The sequence below is a fragment of the Brachionichthys hirsutus genome, chromosome 7, assembly GCF_040956055.1.
Source record: "Brachionichthys hirsutus isolate HB-005 chromosome 7, CSIRO-AGI_Bhir_v1, whole genome shotgun sequence".
Classification (NCBI taxonomy): domain Eukaryota; kingdom Metazoa; phylum Chordata; class Actinopteri; order Lophiiformes; family Brachionichthyidae; genus Brachionichthys; species Brachionichthys hirsutus.
In genome coordinates this window covers 4,189,629-4,209,430 of record NC_090903.1, presented here as the reverse complement: position 1 = coordinate 4,209,430, position 19,802 = coordinate 4,189,629, and the positions used below count along the sequence as shown (strand labels likewise).

Below are 19,802 nucleotides of genomic sequence, written 5' to 3'. Positions count from 1 at the left end.
TTTGATGAAAGTCTGTCCAGCCTGCTTGATCTTCAATGTTATTTGGTGAACTGCATGTATGTTCGTCTGAGCTGTGATGTTTACATATGTCCATCACCAGCTAGAGGCCCTTAGCCTACCTATAAACTGAAAATATTTACTGCCATAAACACAATAATTTGTGTGGAACGAAAATCACACGTTGCAGATATAAGCAGGCAAAATGAGCTTCCTTCATAGGGCAGTTGGGCTTAGCCTTAGAAATAGGGTGAGGCACTCAGACATCTGGAGACATAGTCCAGGCTAGAATTGCATCGTCTTTGTGTCAAAAGAAGCAGCCAATTGAGGTCATTTGGTATTTGGAGAATTTTAAATTTTGTCCAGAAGTTGGGCCAACCCACAAAAGAGTAAGACACCTTTGCTTCTAAGTAACGAAAACTGTCTCACCTCTTTGCATACCAAACTCCCGGTCATGCATGGAGGGAGAAAAAAGCAGAAAGCAAAGCAATGCGGGGTTTCAGGAGAATTCTCTGGCTACAGTGAAGATTTACTGTGTGACCCTGATTTAGTGCATTTATATCATATGTAGGGACCAAAAGCATTACTCCTCATCTTGTGTGTTTGCAATAAAGTTCAGTTTGACAGCACTATGTGCTTAAATGTTTGAGTGCATCGGTTCACTTGTAAACGTCGTTTCCATATTAAGATACCTTTCCCCCCCCCCCATACCTTTCTCTTACCAAGCCCTCCCTCTTCATCCCCGACATCGAGCATCCTCTCAATGCTGGCCTCCTCTGTCCTGGCACTCGCGCTGTTCCTATCGCTTCCATCAGCTTGTCTCTCTCTAAGTCTTAGTGACGGTAAATACCATCCCTTTACTCATCTGCACCTAATTTACTCTCATCCTTCCTTTTCTCACACATATCTCACCCCTTATTTCTCACGACACCGATGGAAGCCAAGCTTGTCCTCCAGAGTTTCCTTCCTTCACTTGTTTCTTAAAAAAAAATATATATATATATATATATATATATTCCCATTTCTCTTTCTGTCTCTGTAAACAACCTTGTCAGAGGATTTCAGTCATCAGTTTCACCTCCATATCCATCTGAACATGCAGGCACCCAAATGAAGGGACAAAAAAGGGGATGGTGATGGATAGTTTGTGAATGAGTTGTTGACCATTTAGAAAGGAAGAAAAGCGAGGAGGACCAAATCAAAGAAGATGTTCTTTGTTTGAAAAGCCTCATTCTGGTCATTTGTCAAGCAGCTGGATGGGTCCTCACTTGGCTTTCTGGCCATTGACATTGCAGTTAATATCACTTCCTGTGGCCTCTTTATTCAGAGCAGCATGATGCATATTGGTACTCATTTGTCTGTGCTGGATACCTTTCATTATGTGGTCCAAATATCAAGACATGACATGATGAAGTTGGTGATTGCCAACTTGGCTACATTTGGTCCAGAGACTGCAGAGCTCATTATGTGTAAAATTAATCTGATGCTGTATTCAAAAGGCAGATTTTGTAAACACCTGTTTACAATAATGCCAGGACATAACCAGATCAAAATAATAGCCCATCTTGTGGCAAATCAACTACAGGCCCTCAATCACAATTGTCTGCCTTGTCACAGACATGGGATTAAATCTAACTCTGGAGGATCTCATATTAATGAGTAAATAGAGAGCAGAGCTCCAGTGAGAACATGGATGGGGTTCTAGTTTGGGTTAGCTTGAGCACAATCCTATCCATACTGAACTGTTTTTCTTCAACAAATACAATAAAACACAGAAGCTTAATGATCCTCTTATTTTAAGATCTGCCCAAGTTTGTCTTTCTTCGTCCTAAGATCTCTTTCTGCTCTTTCTGCTCTGCTTCTCGCCGCTACCCTTCATATACGTGTGTGTGTGTGTGTGTCCTGCATGTAGCGGTGTCACTCACTGTGGTGTTGAAGGAGTCTATAGGGGCGAGGTGTAGAGTGTGTGAATGCCATACTGACAGTTGTAGAACACCGTAGGTTGTTTTGCAAACGACCAATCAGCTTGTATCTACAGATGCGTAGCATTCCACCTCCATCCATCTGTTAGCGGAAGCACTTAATCCGTGTTCGTGCAGACTTTACCTCAGCCTCAGCCTGGGCCTGGACACGTTTTGCATGACGGTATGAATTCAGTAAAACATTTTGGTCTTTCTCCTTTATTTCATTGTGGAGCAAAGTAAAAGAATGCACAGAGAATGCACAGAGGGGAAAGCTGGATTTTGAGTGTATCCACCAAATCATTCTGTTTTTTATTTGTCAGAGCAGCCTTGTTCAATTTCACGGCACCCTATCCTTCATGTAAAAACATGCAGCGAGTTTTCCATATCGGCCACTGACAGACGGGTCATGGTCGGAGAGCTTGTATAGCGGCGTGTTCCATGGTGTTTCCTTTGTCTTGCTTGTTTTGAGTGCTCTATGCCATCTGTGTCCTCTTCCTCTTTTTGTCCTACATTTTAGTGTACAGCGCTTTTTGACCTCAGTTATGTATAAAATGTTGGCGTCTTTGTCCTGTAGTTTAATGTCACCAAAAAGATAAATATTATTGTGTGTTGAGATGGTGCAGCAGACCAATCCCAGGCATCGACTTGTTTACAGAGCTATCTTGACAGTTTGTTTGTTCGGAGCCATGTGGTAGAACGCAGGTCACCGATGATGGAGTCGTCTCCTCCTGCTTTCTGTTCATTCAACCCCTCACTTCTTTTTTTGCTGTGCCTCACAGCTGTTTTTGTTCAGCTTGGTTTACTTTTCATCCAAAATGTTTGGTCAAATGTAGGCTAGTACCCCTTCTTTTCACAAGCACTCCTCACAATATGGTGGCGTGTTTACATCTCCTCCTCGGCATTTCAGGCGACAACATCACACTCTCGACACAAACCATTACTCCAACAAAGAGCGATAACAGAATTAGAGGTCTGATCCAGGTTTCAGCCTGCATTCTGACCCTCAGGTCAGTTTACGACTCGTCAAACCCTTAACCCTGAAGAGTCACTGGCATCGCATGGGAATAGTGTTAAAAGCTGCAGCTAATTGGTATTTTAATTGAAAATGTATCTCATAAAATACTAAGATGTTGAATTATGTTGTTTAAAAAAAAAGCTTGAAACTCTTTACATTAATAAAGCTCTTGAATAACTAAGCCAGTCCTTCAGGGGATCAGTCAGTGATGGATTCATTGTTTTAGCAGGAAGCATAACCCTCTCTCGGTCCCTTTTGTGTTTGCCAGGGGCAGTATCGGCCTTCAGACCTCCTGTGCCCAGAAACCTTTGTGTGGGTACCAATAGAGCGATGCGTGACCCAGCTGGAGCACTCCCGCTACGCTCGGTTCAACCAGGATCCTGATGCAGGTACATCTTATTCAATTTAAGCCTTTCAATGTATGAAAGTGGAGCGAGCAGCATTTAATTTTTTTTCATGTGCCCCATTCCGCTGCATCAATTCCTTGCTCATGTACTGACCTACTGCACGCTTGCCATTGGATCTTTCTTCGTACTCATCGTTCTAGATCAGGGGTGACCAAACTAACCAAATGCATCCCGCCATAATTTTTAATTGGCTTATTTATGTGAGAATATAATGGATTGTGGACCACAAATAATATTTGCGCTTAAATATATTGTAGTTCTTAGTTTGAACACGGGGAGAAGTTATTGTTTTGAATAAGGTAGCATTTACACAAAGCAGGTACCGTAATTTTTGGAATATAAGACGTTACTTTTTTTACACGCTTCGAACCCTGCGGCTTATTCAATGATTTATTTTATGGATTTTTACTGGCTAAAATGCTGCCAATACTTTTAGCCTCTTCATGTCAGACCAATGAAATCATCAAACAGGTCACAGTGGGGCAATTAAACTATTTTAATTACATCAAACGCACTCAAACTAAATTCTTCAGATCAGTAATTTTCACGCATCGTGGAAAACAGATGAAGAAATGCAAATGATGCAGCTTTCATGTTAGAGCCGATCGATCTGGCTACCAAAGCTTGGCATTGATGGTGAGGCGTTGGAGACGGCAGCGGGAAGAACTCAAAGTGACAATGAAAGCGACAGCACTACCCACTACACCACTGTGCCACACTTGTTTCTTGTGCTTTTTGGGGGTAAAATTCGCTCCCAATAAAATTTTAATTGCTACTTGTAGAAGCCTGCGTATTCAAAGGAGTAATTCCTCCTCCTCTAATCCTCCATCTGTGTATCACACTTTCAACAACCAAGGTAAAGTGTGTAATTATGTTTTATTCTAGTATTAATGCATAATTAATGCATTTTCTGCATTTTCTATAACTAAGGTTATCTTTAAATCTACAAATTGATGATACAGCCAAAAATTATGTAAATAATGTGAACACAACACGGGAGACTCGCAGGGGACGAGTACGGAAGGTGGTGAATACCTGAACTGAACGAGTGAAGCGCGCTCGTCCAGTTAGCGCCAGCATCTGAAACTTACTGGTATCTCAAATTTATGCTCGTGTCTCAAAGCAACATTTTGCTCGCAGGTTTACTCGTGCCTCTCGAAACACTCGCAATTCAAAGTACTCGTATGTTGAGGTATTACTGTATTTCTTCATTGAAAACAAAGAGCTCCAGTTTGATTTACAATGAAACTGTTGCAGTGAGGAAAGAATACAATGTTAGACAATGTCACGTCCTACGCTGGCGCCGAACGGGAACAGAAGGTCACGCAAAGGGCAGCAAATCAGCGAGTCCAGCAACTTTGTTTTTTCTTACTTCAAAAAAAAAAAAAGAATACACTACAATAGCCAGTTATGAAGTAGCTCAACTCATTACCATACACGGGAAAACGTTCCCAGATGTGACTTCATAAAACAGTGGCTCATTAAAGTTGTGGAAAACATTTGCCTGGAGAAAATGCAGGATTTCAACAATGTCAGCATGTCCATAAATACAGTTGTGTGGTGAATTGTAGACTTTTACTTGATTGCATGTGATGAGAGTGCAGATGCCAGGGACACACACACACACACACACACACACACACAGCTGCTACATTTTTTGTGGCGAGTTGATGCAAATTTTTGCACGGATGAAGTGCTTGATCTTTGGATTCTAAAGGGAACAACAACTGCTAAGGAGATTTTCTATAGCTGTGTCCAGCAATGGCGAATCAAATGCATATTTCCAAACGCTCAACCAAAATGGGAAAACGCGTGTCTGTGATCGCATCTCTTGTTGACAAGGAAATCACACCATTTGCTGCTCCGTTTTTGATAGCCGCAGAAAACGTGGAAGAGAGTTTGCATTTAGAACTGATCGAAATGCAGCTTCTCTCCCTACCTGACCTCTACCAAAGCCTAAATAAGCCCAGGCTTCCTCTGATGAGACGGCATACAAAACGATTGGGTCTGTTCTGCTCAACGTTCTTACCGTATGTGAGCACACATTCTCTCTGCTGACTCTAAACACAGCAGATTGAGAACCAGCACCTCCGTGATGTTTGCATCCCAACCGGCAAACTTGGTGCTGACCTGCCGACTATCCTTGGAGCAAAGCGCAGCATCACTTCTCCCACTGAGCACAACGTTGTAGATGTTTTTATGTGTTCATACCGGCAAGTACTTAATAAATTCAGTCAATTAAAGTTGATGATGATTGTTTTCTTTTTACGAACTTTAGTTGATGCTTTCACAAGTCCAAATAATAATTTGCTTAAGCTTCTCTCTTTCTCTGCTTGGCTCTCCCTTTATACAGAACTATGAGGGGGGATCACCATCCTCAGAAGCAATCTGAGGGTGTCACTGAAAGAGTGACCTGCCGACCTTTTTGCAAAAAAAACAAATAAAATGAAAGTCCATTAATGCCGAGCTGTGATGGAGGCTTTTCTCTTCGAGTACACAAATGCATTAGAAGCGAGGCAGAATGCCCAACCTGTGATGAGTGGCCCAGTCCTTCGTATAGTTCCCTCGTTGGAAAAGAGCTGGGGTCGTGCACCGAAGCAGTGTGTAGCCACTGATCTGTGTACTGTGGGCTGGCAGCTCTCATCGCAAAACCCTTCTCACCCCACAAATGTTCAGCCATCATGGAAGGACCATTTTGGAAGGACCATTAGCTGAATAGTGGTAATAATTCACCGCATGCGGAAGGTAGACTGGCAGACGCCCATTGCTTGGACTGTATAGATGAGAGCTTTGTGGCGAGGGAGAGTGTTTAACAGAGTGCAAGCAAGCCTGAAACTTTTACAACGAGAGATTTGTGATCGTCTGCATAGGTGCACCGCTGAATGAGACGTTTTCTGACTCCTGTCTCAGTTAATCTTGCATTTTTGTTCTCTTGGTGGTTTGAGGTGAAAATGAAATCAAATTCCTGCGGTTCCCACAAAAGCTGAACTTACATTTTTGTTTGAGCGGAAGGACTCATGCTTCATTTAAACTGACGCAGCCCGCTGGGTGTGACCATGTTCAGCTTCAGATGGAAAAGGTCTGCTGTATGGACACTTTATTATAGCGTTATTAAATCAGATTACGAGAGGCAGATTATTGTGCATGGATGTAAATGTGTACAAGCATTGGGGATATCACAAGTGTTTCTCGTGTGCAGGGACTTGATCTTTTGTATGAATCTTCATCACCCCACAGGAAAGAGCAATGGACGGAGAGTTACAGAAGCTGAGAGGACAAGAATGTGACTGGCAGGTAGAGCGGGGCCGATGGATGGGCCGTTTCGGGGTTGTAGCGGAAAACAAATCAGATTCTTTAGCATGTTACTCTACTTCCCTGGTTTGATTTAATACGCCTACCAAATCAGGTTGTTGTCTGTTTGTCTTTGCAGTGAAGGTATGGCGTTTAAAAAAAAGGGCACTCTGCCCTTCCTAAATAATACTTCACAGACTTCCATGAGATGCACAACATTTTCACTCCAGATGAAAATCGTGCAAATATGCTTTTCATTGTTTAGTTTTATGTTTGGTGTGAACACAACAGGCTTCATTTCAGCAGATGTTACGATGTTACTTTAAAGATGTCTGAATTCAACACATTTTCCCAGTTAAAAATCAGTGACCATTGCCAAACAAACTCCAAACTCTTATAATACGTGAAAAAGCTCGGTAGAAATGTGTATTATTTCTTTAATCATAGGCATATAAAAAGGTTCTGTACAGTCTCTTGTCATGTCCATAAAAAATAGCAGCAAAGCAGATTCATATTTTTGTTTGAGAGAACTTGAACTTTGATCTGAGGCTCTTGATCTTGAAATAAAAAAAATGATTATGCTGCAGAAAGTTATGTTTGAACAATAAATTTCTACTAGAAGCGCCAGCAGAACCCCCATAAATCCCAGCTCAAACTTGTGCTCCTGCCTCAAACTGAACTGTGCTCAGATCGTCAGGGTGACTGGGGGCTATGGGGGCCGTGCTAATGAGTCGTGAAGAGACAGCCAATCTCAAGATTACACAGGCCCATCCAGATCATGCTCACATTGATTTACACGCCTGTTGCAGAGAGATTGGTGGCCTCATTGGAGTCTGACAAATGTACATGCATTATATATATATATATACACACACACACACACTATTGCACAGCACATATGCACATAACCAGAGAATGAAGTAGGGGCCGTTGCATTAACGCCGGGACCTTGTGTGCCTCCAACAGGCGACGTAATGATATGCAAAAGAAGAATAGATATACACAGCGCACTAAAATTGTCTGAGCCTGATTTGGATTATCTTTGCCATTTCTCTGTTATATCCTACGTGAATACGCACATTTGTTTCCCGTCTCTTCCCACCCTGCTATCTTGGCTTCCATCCATGCAAAGCGTAGGCTATAAGGCGCAGTGCTAGCATGACAGCAGCCACCCATCACCAACGAGCCGCCTGCCTTCTCCACTACATTTTTAGCTTTCGCAGAAGAGATTTGATATTTCTGCCACTTTGTTCTTCAGCGGCCTTTCTCCCCACTGAGCCTGATTCATGCTGATGGAGGCAGGATAGTGCGTTTTCCCCCTTAATCTGCGTCGCTTTATCCATTGTGGACAAACCCCATTTTAACAAAAATAATGCTGATAATATCCTTTAAAATCCAGGGGAATTCTTTTGTCGGCCTCTTTGCTGGTTAGCCCTCCCTTCCTGCCCGGTTCAGGATGCAGCATCTCTTTCAGGTGGACGGACGTGCGCTATCACAGGGGCTTGAACCCAGGTTTTTCAGTCACAGAGCTTCTTCTTACTACACTGCAGTTTTGGCCTTTTTCTTTTCAAAACGTAACACCCATCTTGGCTTTGCAACATTGGGTCACAGGAAGTGGTCATAACCCGGTGGCCTGCCTTTGACCAGCTTGCGGTGTCAAGCAAGTGTTTTCTAAGTTCGAGATGGATGAGAAGAGGAAGGGGGGGAGCGTGGCGAGGTGTCAAGGCCCCAGCCTCGACTGACTCTCACTCACCAACCAGCCCTCACCACTCCTCTCCCCCCCCCTGACCCTTGAACCCTAACCCTGAAGGCATCCTGACCTCAGATCGGCGTGTCACTGAATGTCCGGTGGGACTGGCAGGAATCGGGTCTGGAGCGTCTCAAAGTGATGAGGGGGACATTGATGGAGGACGGGGGTGAGTGGACAAATGAAAGTTGTTTATGTGAGGAGCGGATGTTTGGATTGCCGGGAGTAAGAGAGACGTGGACCGCCTCTGCTCGGCATAACTGTTGAGGCTTTAGAGCGTCTTAAAGTTACTTGCTGGTCTGCGTAATACATTTTACAAGGGACAGTGGGGCTTTAGAGCCGTGTCACATATTCCAGCAAACTGGTGTAACTTTGCGCGTCTGTAAGTGGGCTGTCACACTGATAAAGAACAGGAGCAGGCGGATAGCGCTTCAAGACACAACGCCGAGGACGGCTTAAGTCATTAAGGCAGCGTCCAACCTTTAGATACTTTCACTTTCCCCCCAGCAAGAGGCAGCAATTCTTCACGAACGACATTTATGCTCATTTGCAAGTTTCATTACATATTTGCATTCTTGAAAAACACATTTCCCCGCGTGCTTAAACTCAACATATGCTGTTGGTTTTCTTTTTTTTAAAGTCTGCATCAAGCATTTTACCATTATGTGACTCGGCAGATTCTAAAGAGGGAGGAAGACAGGGTGGTTAGGGCATTACTTAGCATGGAAATGAGGCTAATGCATAAAACATGGATCAGTGTGGTTTGAAAGTAACAAGAAATATATGAAAATATCTTAATGGCGCTGTGAGAAATAAGGAGCCTCGGGGTTTGTGTTTATACTCGGCACCTCTTTCTCGCTGAGTCTGAAGGTTTGATGCCGCAGTTACATGAATAGTACGTAGGTACACAACAAGTAGGGACGTCCGCATGCTGTATTTAAACATAAAATCATTTGACTATTTGAAATATTTTTATTATTCGTCAGTCTCTTTTGCTCCTGGTCGTCAATTGGGGTTAAATTGGAACATTTGGACGCAGGCTATTGAAGGGAGGAAAATAGAGTTTCTTCTTCTGCTCTTGTCGAAAGGTTTAGTCGGCGATAACATTTATTGATAAACCAATCAACATCCCGAGATCTGTAATAGTTAGTGGGTCTATGCAGATCATTTAGTCTTTTCAAGCTTCAAAAGTGTCACTTTGTTGAAACGTGTTGCGTCTTAGAATTGACATTTATTTGTTATTTTTTTAAGTTTCCCGGTTTTGCCAACCTCCTTGGGTCTGCTGGAGGTTTTTGGGGCCGTTCAGTTAGCTCACGCAGCTGAACGCTGCGCCTGGGAGGTTTCCATGCTGCTCTCTAAACAAAGGCATGCAGTTCTCCATTGTTGTCATTATTGTGAAGGGTATTTAGTGCTCACTCTGCGCATTATGGGCCGCATACCATTTCAGGACTACCTTCTTGCATGGCCTCTTGGCCCCAGCTGGGGGCAATGTTCCTGGAGGCAACGTTTTAGTGTCGGTATTTATTTAGGTATTTTTGCTCTTTTTCCATGTAGCCCGCCAGAGGACGTTTTTATTTTTTTTTAGCTCTTGAACATGCCCACTTTTGAGATAAGCAGTGTTTTCATTGGTCTAATGGGAGCTGGCAGCGTGTGACACGATATCTGATGAAAAGCTGCGCTTGGCAAGCCGGCAGGGCCCCGTAAACAACTCGCCAGCTCACACACCACCGCGCCTCCAGGTTTAGGGCAGAGGGGAATTATGGCTCCAGGGGAAAATTACTCCTCCAACGGCTTCTCGGAATAATGGCGTATCCCTGCCAAGTCACTCAGAGGTTAACGAATGAGGGGGGGGGGGGGGTTAAGCACAGTGTTTGTTATTGTTCTTCATGTGTACACTGGTCCTTATTATGTTCTCGTGTGTGAATGTTTGTGTCCAGGAGATGTTCGCGTGCTAAAAGATGCGGGCAAAGCTCTGGTGCTATACCGACGGACCATCATGCCCTATGCAGCCTATTCCTGCAAACGCAAAGGCTCCAGTGACGAGACGGAGGTGCAGCAGTACGCCGGCTTGGTTGGCCAGGACTGTGCCGAAAGGATTTTGCTATACCGCGCCTAAACGTACAGCAAGTCACACCCCTGGTTTGTAACATATGTTCACGTGCGCTGCCCACTCGTCCGTATTTCCTGCTTCTTTCGCCAATAGTCTGCCTGGTATTAGCGCTACACAATGCAGGAACCACACACACACACTGTCCTACCAAGTTCGCATGTCTGCTTTCATTTATCAATAATGTCGCCTCTTTTATTTTCAGAGCTGAATGTAATTTTTTTATCTTTGATGAAGCATCCCTTGACGCCATAATAGGGTCATTAAAACACCCCAAAGTTTTCAGGACTAATAAAAGATTCTCCTCACTAATTGTAAAACTATTTCAGTATTGTATTGTCATTTTGTGAGGTTATTAACAATTCACTCTTACAGTATAATTTTCTCTGATCTTTACCCATCAACTTGGTTCCTTTTTTTTTAAATTCTAGATACTGGCTCTAATGCGTTGTTGTTACATTGATTGTCAGCCTGGTTCTTGTACGCCTTCACACATGTCTTCACACATGTAGCGTTGCTCCGGCGAATATTTTAGTCCCATGTCGGCCTCATTACTTAAAGAGCAACGTCGTTAAACATTCGGCCATGCTGAAGATTCGCTTGCTCGGATCAGAACTTGAAGCTGGCTCCTACTACACCGTTGTAAAGACTTTGCCACTGTTTTTTTTTTTTTTTCCCAAGCAAAGAGCTTCTGTGTGTTTGTGTATTCTAGCTACATGTGTGTTTATTCACTGTTGTTTTTGATTAAAGACAATAAAGGGACTGTATCTTGCTTCGATGGAATTTGAAGCTTTATTTCCATGCTGATTAAGCAACACAACCCCAAATCCACTGACAGTGGAATAATGGAGATACTGCAACTAGAAAAGCACTGAGAGCACAGTCCTCCGCCAAGCACCTCAGTCCTCCTATATTCATTTTTTACACCAAAAATAAGGGTCTTATATTATTTAGATTCCTTAACCATGAAAAAAACCTTCAGAAATTGGATTCACATTGACGTCATTGTCAGTTATACACAAAAAGCACACTTTTAGTAATGTTTTTTTTTTTCTGGATCTATAGATCCGTAGCTTCTGATGATGCAGCAAATCCGTTTGTCCACCAGCAAAACCAGAACGTCCTCGGCCGAGGTGATTGTGCATCGAGAGTTGCTCTCACCACCTTCATTAACCACACAGTAGTAAGCCTGTGATTCCTCAATGACATGCGGTCACAGATATCTGTACATGTTGACGTGGACCAAGTGGAAGGTGTTTGATATATGAGCAGGCAGGAGATAAACGTGAATCGCCTCTGTTAACAACAATCCAGCTCCGGGGCAGACGTCAGCGCTAACTATCTTAGCTATTTAACAGATCCTATCAACAATGTAAGCTGCCAGATAATTCAAGATGTCTAAATTATGTTTCTCCTGTTGCTTTTTTTAGGCTTAGGGGTTTCTAATTTAAATGTCTTTGTATAAACCCTTTGAACCACTTTGATGCGATTAAAAGAAATGATGCGCTGTATTCTACTTTCTTTTTGGATCAGACGTCTATCAAACCTGAAGATAGGAACACAATCCGTTCCATCGGCTACTGCTACAGCATTTCATATGAATCCATTCATCATAATAATAATCCATACTGATTCCAACATCTGCTGGATTGTAAGTATGCTTTTTAAAATCTGCTTACGCACCAATGACTTTGCCCAGTTGTGTGAGTGACGCCTGTAATCCAGCAGGGCAGCAATCCATAGAAACGCATAACCATGCAACAAACTGACTTTTGTCCTTGGACCAGCGTTTGTACTGCAGCTCTGCTCTCTGGCGTGGCCTGACCCCACCACACCTGCCTGGGCGGGGGGGGGCGGGGGTAATTCTCCAAGAAGGGAACAGCCACTGATGCTGGCTAATGGCCATGTTGGATGCACGGTTTCCCTCCCATTAGCTCTGCTTTCCCTCAGATTTTATATATGCAAACACACACACACACACTCCTGGCGCTGTCATGAGCTGTTAGTCTTGGTGGACACCACTCACGAGGATTTGTGCCAGTCCTGTGGCAGACCTCCTTCGGTCAAGGCAAGAGGCCAGGACCCGTTGGCTAGTTTGTATATAATTATATAGTAAGATATAATTTCCTTGTGGGATTATTAAAGTATTCTGATTCTGATAATGACAAATGGCACAACATGACAGGGTTTGAACATTACTCTGATAAATAAGTGTCACTGCTCATGATTCTTATTATAAGTATGAGTTCTTTACTGACCGACCAATTGCTGGTGAAGTCCCATTCAGCCAGAGGTCGACATTCAGAGTATAAAGACGCCTTTATTACGGACCAGAAGCTACGGCGATGGTTCAACTGCTCATGTTTGATTTTGGCTGCGAGGATGCTAAAAGGATGGACTTGGTCATTCTGCAAAATAAAGAAGGTGGAAAAAATAGGATTGGACCCTAAAGTAAGAAAACTTAGAAAAAAAAGCTCCAGGCAACAAAATCAACTGACTTTGCTTTCTGTAACTGACCAAACACGTTTAAGTGCAGGCAACAAACATGCATGAGAAATGATGCACAGTGAACTGTTTCCTCGTGGTTCCACAATGGGCTCCTTCAATTTTAGCTACTGTAATATTTTTAATTTATTTATAGTGATTTCATGTTATGAAGTATATTTATTAGTTTGCCACGTTCGACCTGCTTGTTTTATGTCAAATGTGCTCAGTGCAAATCAATACGTTTTAACTTCTGTGTTGTGGTGATGAGAGTTTAAGTTATGCTTTCGATTATCACATGCTGTACACGAGTCGCACTCGAAGGTGCATTGAAAGAGATTGAGATGAAACTGAACGTGAACAAGGTGTGAATATCACAGGCCAAAAACATGTTGAAGTGTGAGCTCTGCTCGGGACTGAAGTTAAAGATGGACAGTGCTATAAAAGTCGATAAAAGTCCCCGTCTGATAAAAGTCCCCGTCTCAATCAGCCGCCTGCTGCATCTCCAATCCGCAGATGAATTGCGGTCAGATGAAAATGTCCGAGGCGCTGCGGAGGAGAGAGGATGCGTCAGCACAAAATAGTACGGAGAGGAAAATGAGGGAAAAAGAGCCACCGCATCAGTGCCCCCCCCCCCCCCCCCCCCAACATCAGATCCAAACTTGTGTGTGGAATTATATTGAAGAAATATGGACTAATGTTCTGCGGCCGTTCACGTAAACATCTCTTAAACGTTACCTGCTGCCCGCCGACCAGGCTTTGCTCTTAAAAGTAAATAAAGGAACGGCTTGGATCTTTTTTTCCAATCATCAATATCCCTTACGGTGGGAGCGTAACCGCTGCCAGGTGACGTGTGCAGCATCGTTCCTGCAGCATCCCCGGTTCACATCTGCAGCGTGTGAGGAAAGCAGGACTCCGCGCATCCATCGGCTCAACCGTGATGCGAGCTTCTGTTTGTAAATAGGAACTCTTTGATCTCTTTGTCTGTCCAGCACACACAAGCTTTACTTCACCGTTTTCATGAGCGGGATGGAAACACTGCCTCTGGCGACATATAGGCGAGTGTGTGTGTGTGTGTGTGAGTTTACTTCTTTCTTCCTCTGTCCAGCGTCATCTGTGGATTGTTCCACTGTGAAGCAGACGTGTTTTATTGGTGTGTGTTTGCACTGGCACCCATGCCAACCCCCCCCCCCCCCCCACCCCGGGCCAGCGGAAGCTCCCAGGCCAGAGGAAGTGACTGGCTCTTTTGTGTCAACCCCCCCCCCCCCCCTGGATTAAGTGTATTGCAGCCCAAATGTGGGCCCTTTCTCTTGGGGATTATCTGAGGGGAAGGGGTGCCCCACTCCCACTGGGGGGGGGGCTGTCACCCAGATTCAACACACCGTCACCTGATCGCTCCCTAGCACCCTGGCTAGAATACAGGCAGTGTGGGTTGTGTTTGCGCCCCTAGAGACAATGCTAAAGTGATTAGCCTGAGATATTAAAAGGCCCTAGAAAATGCATTTTGACACGGGGCTTCAAGTTGATCCGACTCGCACCAGGATGTTTAACCAGAGTGAATGGCACGAAGCCAGCTGATGTCCTGAAGTCAAGGTGAGAGGACAGGGTGTTTCCAGGTTATAGATGGTTACCTGTTCTGTGATCAGTGTAACCATGAACTATGTCTTTATTCTGGCCAGTAAATCCTCGGTTTTCTGTACAAGCCTGTTGCTGAACTAGAAGAGCATTCAGACAGCACAATGCCTCTGCCAACAATGCAAACACAAAAGCTGCTAAACAGTCTGAGGATGTGCTGATGGACTTCAGTAAACCTCATGCTACAAGCATTTATGCATAGTTTGAATCGGCAATAAGAGGATTGTGGTGTCTGTCTTTCTAGTTTCATTTGCAGAATAAAACAGAGATTGCAGACCCTCGCCTCCAAAAGACTATTCGATCTTGTGAGACAGTAAACAGGGCTTCCGGATCAGAGGGTCCAAACCTGCTCTAGCTTGTTGCTCCGGAACTACAAGACTCCTTCTGGACTCTTTTTCCCATCATGCCATTCGTGTCCCTCCCTCTTAAAGTGACACTCCCATGTTACAGCACAGGCACAATTCCAGATGTAAAAATAATTCTAGAATCTGAATCCAGATCCGGATCAACGCCATTCTCGGGGAGGACCGAGCCACGGACAGAACCTTGCTTGTGTAAAAATTTCAAGTCGATTGGGTTACTAGTTTTTGAGTTATGCGGGCAGACAGACAAACAAACAAACAGACAAACAGACAAACAGACAGACGGACCCAATTGCAATACCCTCACCTCCCCTTCGGCGAGGGTAACCAGCGTTGTGAAAGAGGTAACTCATGAAATATTCATTCATTTTCTTTAACCCACTTAATCCAAAATCTGGGTAGCGGGATCTACTGGAGCCTGTCCCAGCAGTCTACAGTGCGAGAGGCGGGCACACCCTGGCCGTTTATCTGCAGGGAGATAAACGGCCCTTGTCGTGTCTTTATCTAATGTCGCCCGCCTCCTGTTGTCTTTCCTCCTGCTCCTCTGACACTGGACTGAGCCGCTCTTTATCTCAGGCAGTCATACATATTCTCTCTGGCATTAGAATACCAACGTGTCCGTGTGAATGCAGTGAAGCAGTGAGAGTCGACGTGTCTGCTGGACACTTGTGGGAAGTTCGAATCTTATTTTGCATGCTCTCTCCCCCCACGATGCATGCGTCTTCATGAAATTCACATCTCCCATCCTCTCCGGTGTCTGTGGACGACAGAAATTATTCCCAGAAGTTGAGAATGGGTCAAAATGAGAGTCCCAACCAACACCATCCGCCTCCTAAATTCGGGCTTGGAGCATGGAAGCCGGTGCAGCCAGCGTTTACAGAGCTCTAAATCTCCCTCTGTGAATAGAGCTGTTGTTGTGGAGGAGAGTGCTTGGCATCGTCTCGGCACCCTGCTGGGTCCGGGGGGGCGGGTGAACAGAAAAGTATCTGTTTAATTAATACAATGAAGCTATGATATTTATGGCCGACCAAGGCTGCACTCACTCCCGCTCGGAAAAAATAATTTATGGCAGTCAATCCGAATCCTGTTTTTCCTCCCCGGTTCTTTTTACGGTGTTTTTCTTCATTGAGTGAACCGTAAAAGGTGAAATATCTTTTCCATGCAAATCAAGTATTTCCTGTGGAAATTCCCCGCACGTCTTCTACAAGCAATTTCACCATTAAAGCATTTACTCACTGTATTTTGTATTTTTTTTAGTTTACCAATACTCCTCAGCATCTCATTTTGCTGCTCAAGTAGAGTTTATCGAAGTGATTATTACTATTTAATTGTAAATGGATCTGAAAAGGATTTTGTGACACCATATACTAATAGATCTCTACAGGCCATGAGGATTCATCGACTCGCAGCGTCTTTTCATAAATGTTATTGTTGAAAACTCCCTTTAAACTTGTAAAAATACAGGAATCATTGCCTGATCATGCGCAGAACTGCAGGTTCCCCCCCCCCCCCCCCGGTTTGAGAACCCTCAACACACAACCAACCATTCCTGATTAGCCACACATTTGAGACATGTCAGAAATGTTTCATGCGCCTCGTCTCCGCTCCATCGGTGCAGTCAGAGCTCCTCAGACTGATAAAGGCTGTGTGGGTTCAGTTCGGGGGGAAGCGCTGCAGCATGAGGCCACGTTTAGGTGTGGAGGAAAAACCCCGAGACAGACTGAGCAATCCTGGATCCATCCAGGGATCATAGACACAAGAACTACCACCGGAACTGAAGCTGCTCCACAGCCCAACAGCTCATTAACTCTTTATTGCCAAACTTATCGTATTTGATACATGGCCTTTCAGGATTTTGAGACTTCTACTTCAGCAGTTTGACCCCCCCCGGGAAGACATGAAGTAATCGGAGTGTTCTGGCGATTACTTCATGTCTTCTTTTAGACACATCTCTGATAAAGTTGTCTTATTTTTGAATAATAATCTTTATATATACAGCAATAATAATGTAATAATAGTAATAAGGAAATACACAGTATTTCTGGCTCATCCAGGCTTTGTTTTCGTCGCTGAATGCTCTCTATTTGACTCCACTGCCCACTGGGAAGCATTTTTATTTTATTTTATTTTTCGACTAAATCCAGCAAACAAAATTAACTTTAAAAAGGTCACAAAGCAAAATAAGGCAAAAACTATTCAATTCCATTTCCAATTCAAAGTTCTGAGAGTTCAGGTAACAGCCAGTGCGTTGTTTTAAACCACAATTGTATTAAATACTTTGGTTGATGTGCTCAGATCCAGAACTGCATGCATGGAGAGCATCCATGTCTGGGGTTCTGACTTTGTGGTTGTTATATGGCGCCCGTAAATTGAACCAAATAAGGACCGTGGTCAGACATCGTGCTCACTCCAAACCCCGAAGCCTCCAAACCTTACGGCGATAGGAGCGCTTGGCTGATCCCAGAATCCCCATGTGGCCAGCAGCCAGGCCAGCCTTTATCCAGCCGCTGTGGCCCCTGGATTGGGGCCCGTCAGCGGCTTGTGGAGGCGATCGGTCTCACAGATGAATGAACTGGTGAATGCCGGAGGGGGGCAGTAGACGGCGTGTATGCGCAGGTTTAAAATGCACTCTTCATAGTTAACTCTGCACACGTATGATTGAGATTGACTGTTCCATTCATTCGTACTAATACTCTTTTTTTTTTTTACCAGTTTAGACTTCAGTGTTGCAGGCGTCCGTCAGCTGCGAAGGGAACGGCGTCTGCTTGGGGCTGCATATGAGTGAGGTGGAGGAAAGGAGGAAAGTTGTTGGCAGGAAAGATTTCTCAGAAAATATCCCCTCCGTTGGTTTGCGAGCCACAAATCCTTGCTTGTAGCCGGAGGACTCTGCTGAACGCGCAGGGGAAAAAAGAACAGGAGTAGCAAAAGAGGGAAGGAGAGGAAAGCTCTGGGCTGCCTGACAAATGAAAGGCAGATTCTGTATGATATTTTATGTCACAAATGGAAGAAAAAAAAGGAATGAAAAGGATGACAAAAAGGTTCTGCCTCTTGTTTCATTTGGCGAACCGAGGCTCGGTATCATTAGAGCCCGGTCATTACCCAAGAATCCAGAGTCAGAGAAAAGAAAAGCAGACCTTTTCCTCTTCCTCCCGGTTCGTTGTGTTCCTCGCTGTGCCTTTTCCTCTTTTCCTAGTTTGAGGATATTTTATTTATATTTCCCTGAAAGAGCCCGACACGCTGCATGGAGCGACCATCAGCCTGCCGTGCTGTCGGTGGGAGTCTGGACTGAGGAACACTTTGAAGTGCACCACTTTTAAAAAGCAGCAGATGATTTCGGGTTTGTGCTCACTGCTCACGAGGCACTCGAGTGGCCAATTGTGTCATATGAAGATGAATCTAACGCAACGCTGTGGGAGAGGAAGCGTTTTGGGCTCCAGTCACCTTATTATTAGTATTATTATTCTTGGTGAAGCGGGTTCCGTCCCGGTTTAAACGTGGAGCCTCAGAGAGCGCTCTTGTCGGTCTGCGGCCTCTGGCTTTCACTGTTCTATAAACAGAGCAAAGGAGGAAGATGGCCGACGCCACACATGTCGACAACCCGAGAAACCCCGGTGCTTGAATGAAAACCGTCTGTGCAGGAAAGCTCTCTCCGCCTGGTGCCAGCGTCACCACACAGGATGCCGCAGCTCGCGGTGGGTGGGGGGGGGGCGCGTTGGATGGCGTGCAGTTGGAGCTGAGGAGCTGTATGCGTTGTTGTTGTAAGTACAACACATTTTTTGGTGTCGGTGGATCGGCAGAGTCGTGCATGACCCCCCCCCCCCCTCGCCACAACCAGGTTGTCATCTCTGTGGAAACCACTGGCCCGAACCAGACAGTGGGACCCCCCCCCCCATATGTAGGAAAATAATTAATTATCCTTTTTACGATAACACTCCACGTGGCTCTTCCAAAATACATTTGTCTTGTCTTGAGTTTTCCACCTCTCTAACCTGTGTGTGTGTGTGTGTGTGTCGGAGGCTACCCCCCCCCCCCCCCGGATTATCTCTCCCTCTGAGAGAAAGCCTCCCCTCTCCCTCCCATCAGTTTCCTCCTCATTCTCCCTCACATCTTTGAAGCAGCTGGATTTGGACAAGCCGAGAGTCTGGCCCCGCGGAGGCGACTTTCCGTCAGGATCACGTGTCTCCAGACGAGACTGGCCTCTGCTGGATCGCCCCCCCCCCAACCCTCAGTGATACGGGGATGTCTGCCCGGTGCAAAGCCAAACAGGTGGAGAGATAAGCACGATTCATACCAGCTGTGTTGTTGGGTCTGCTCTTCTGTTCAATAGAGCTATTCAGCTAACAGCATCCGATAGCCACCTATTTTAGCATCAGTGGCAACATTAGGTCATGAAGTATTTGTTTGTATTTGTTCGTCTTTGTTGTTGAGCATCTTTTGTACTTCACCTTAATTAAAAAAAAACACGTTTGGGCTGTTTTTGAAGCAGGAATACACTTGATTGCGAAACTTGAAGACTGTACCTCATCAACCTTATGTTTAGGCTGTTTTGGGACGGGGGACAACCTGAGACTGTTGTTTTATCTTTTTCTTCAGTTCTACTCGGCATCCCAGCATTTTAGGAGACAGGGCTGTAAAAGAGCTCATTCACAGCTACAAGTGGCATTTGTGGCTTGAAACATCCCCATAAACTGGAGTTGTTACAGTTGGTTTTCAAATTCCCCTCAGCTGCTTGGGAGTGTCGTCATTTGACTGTGTCGCAGATAGAAATGGCTCCTTTTGTTGAATCTTCCTTT

The 19,802-nt window shown here is 44.6% G+C and overlaps 1 protein-coding gene across 1 annotated transcript in view; it reads left to right on the top strand.

The window, feature by feature from the left end:
* Window positions 1-11,295, top strand: part of LOC137895755 (arginyl-tRNA--protein transferase 1) — a 46,106-nt gene extending 34,811 nt beyond the window's left edge. Inside the window, exons 12-13 of the mRNA XM_068741260.1 lie at window positions 3,245-3,365; window positions 10,359-11,295. Of these exons, the coding sequence (XP_068597361.1) occupies window positions 3,245-3,365; window positions 10,359-10,537 (300 nt within the window). The 3' untranslated portion in view covers window positions 10,538-11,295. The remainder of the gene's footprint in view (window positions 1-3,244; window positions 3,366-10,358) is intronic.
* The last annotated feature ends 8,507 nt before the right edge of the window (window positions 11,296-19,802 follow it).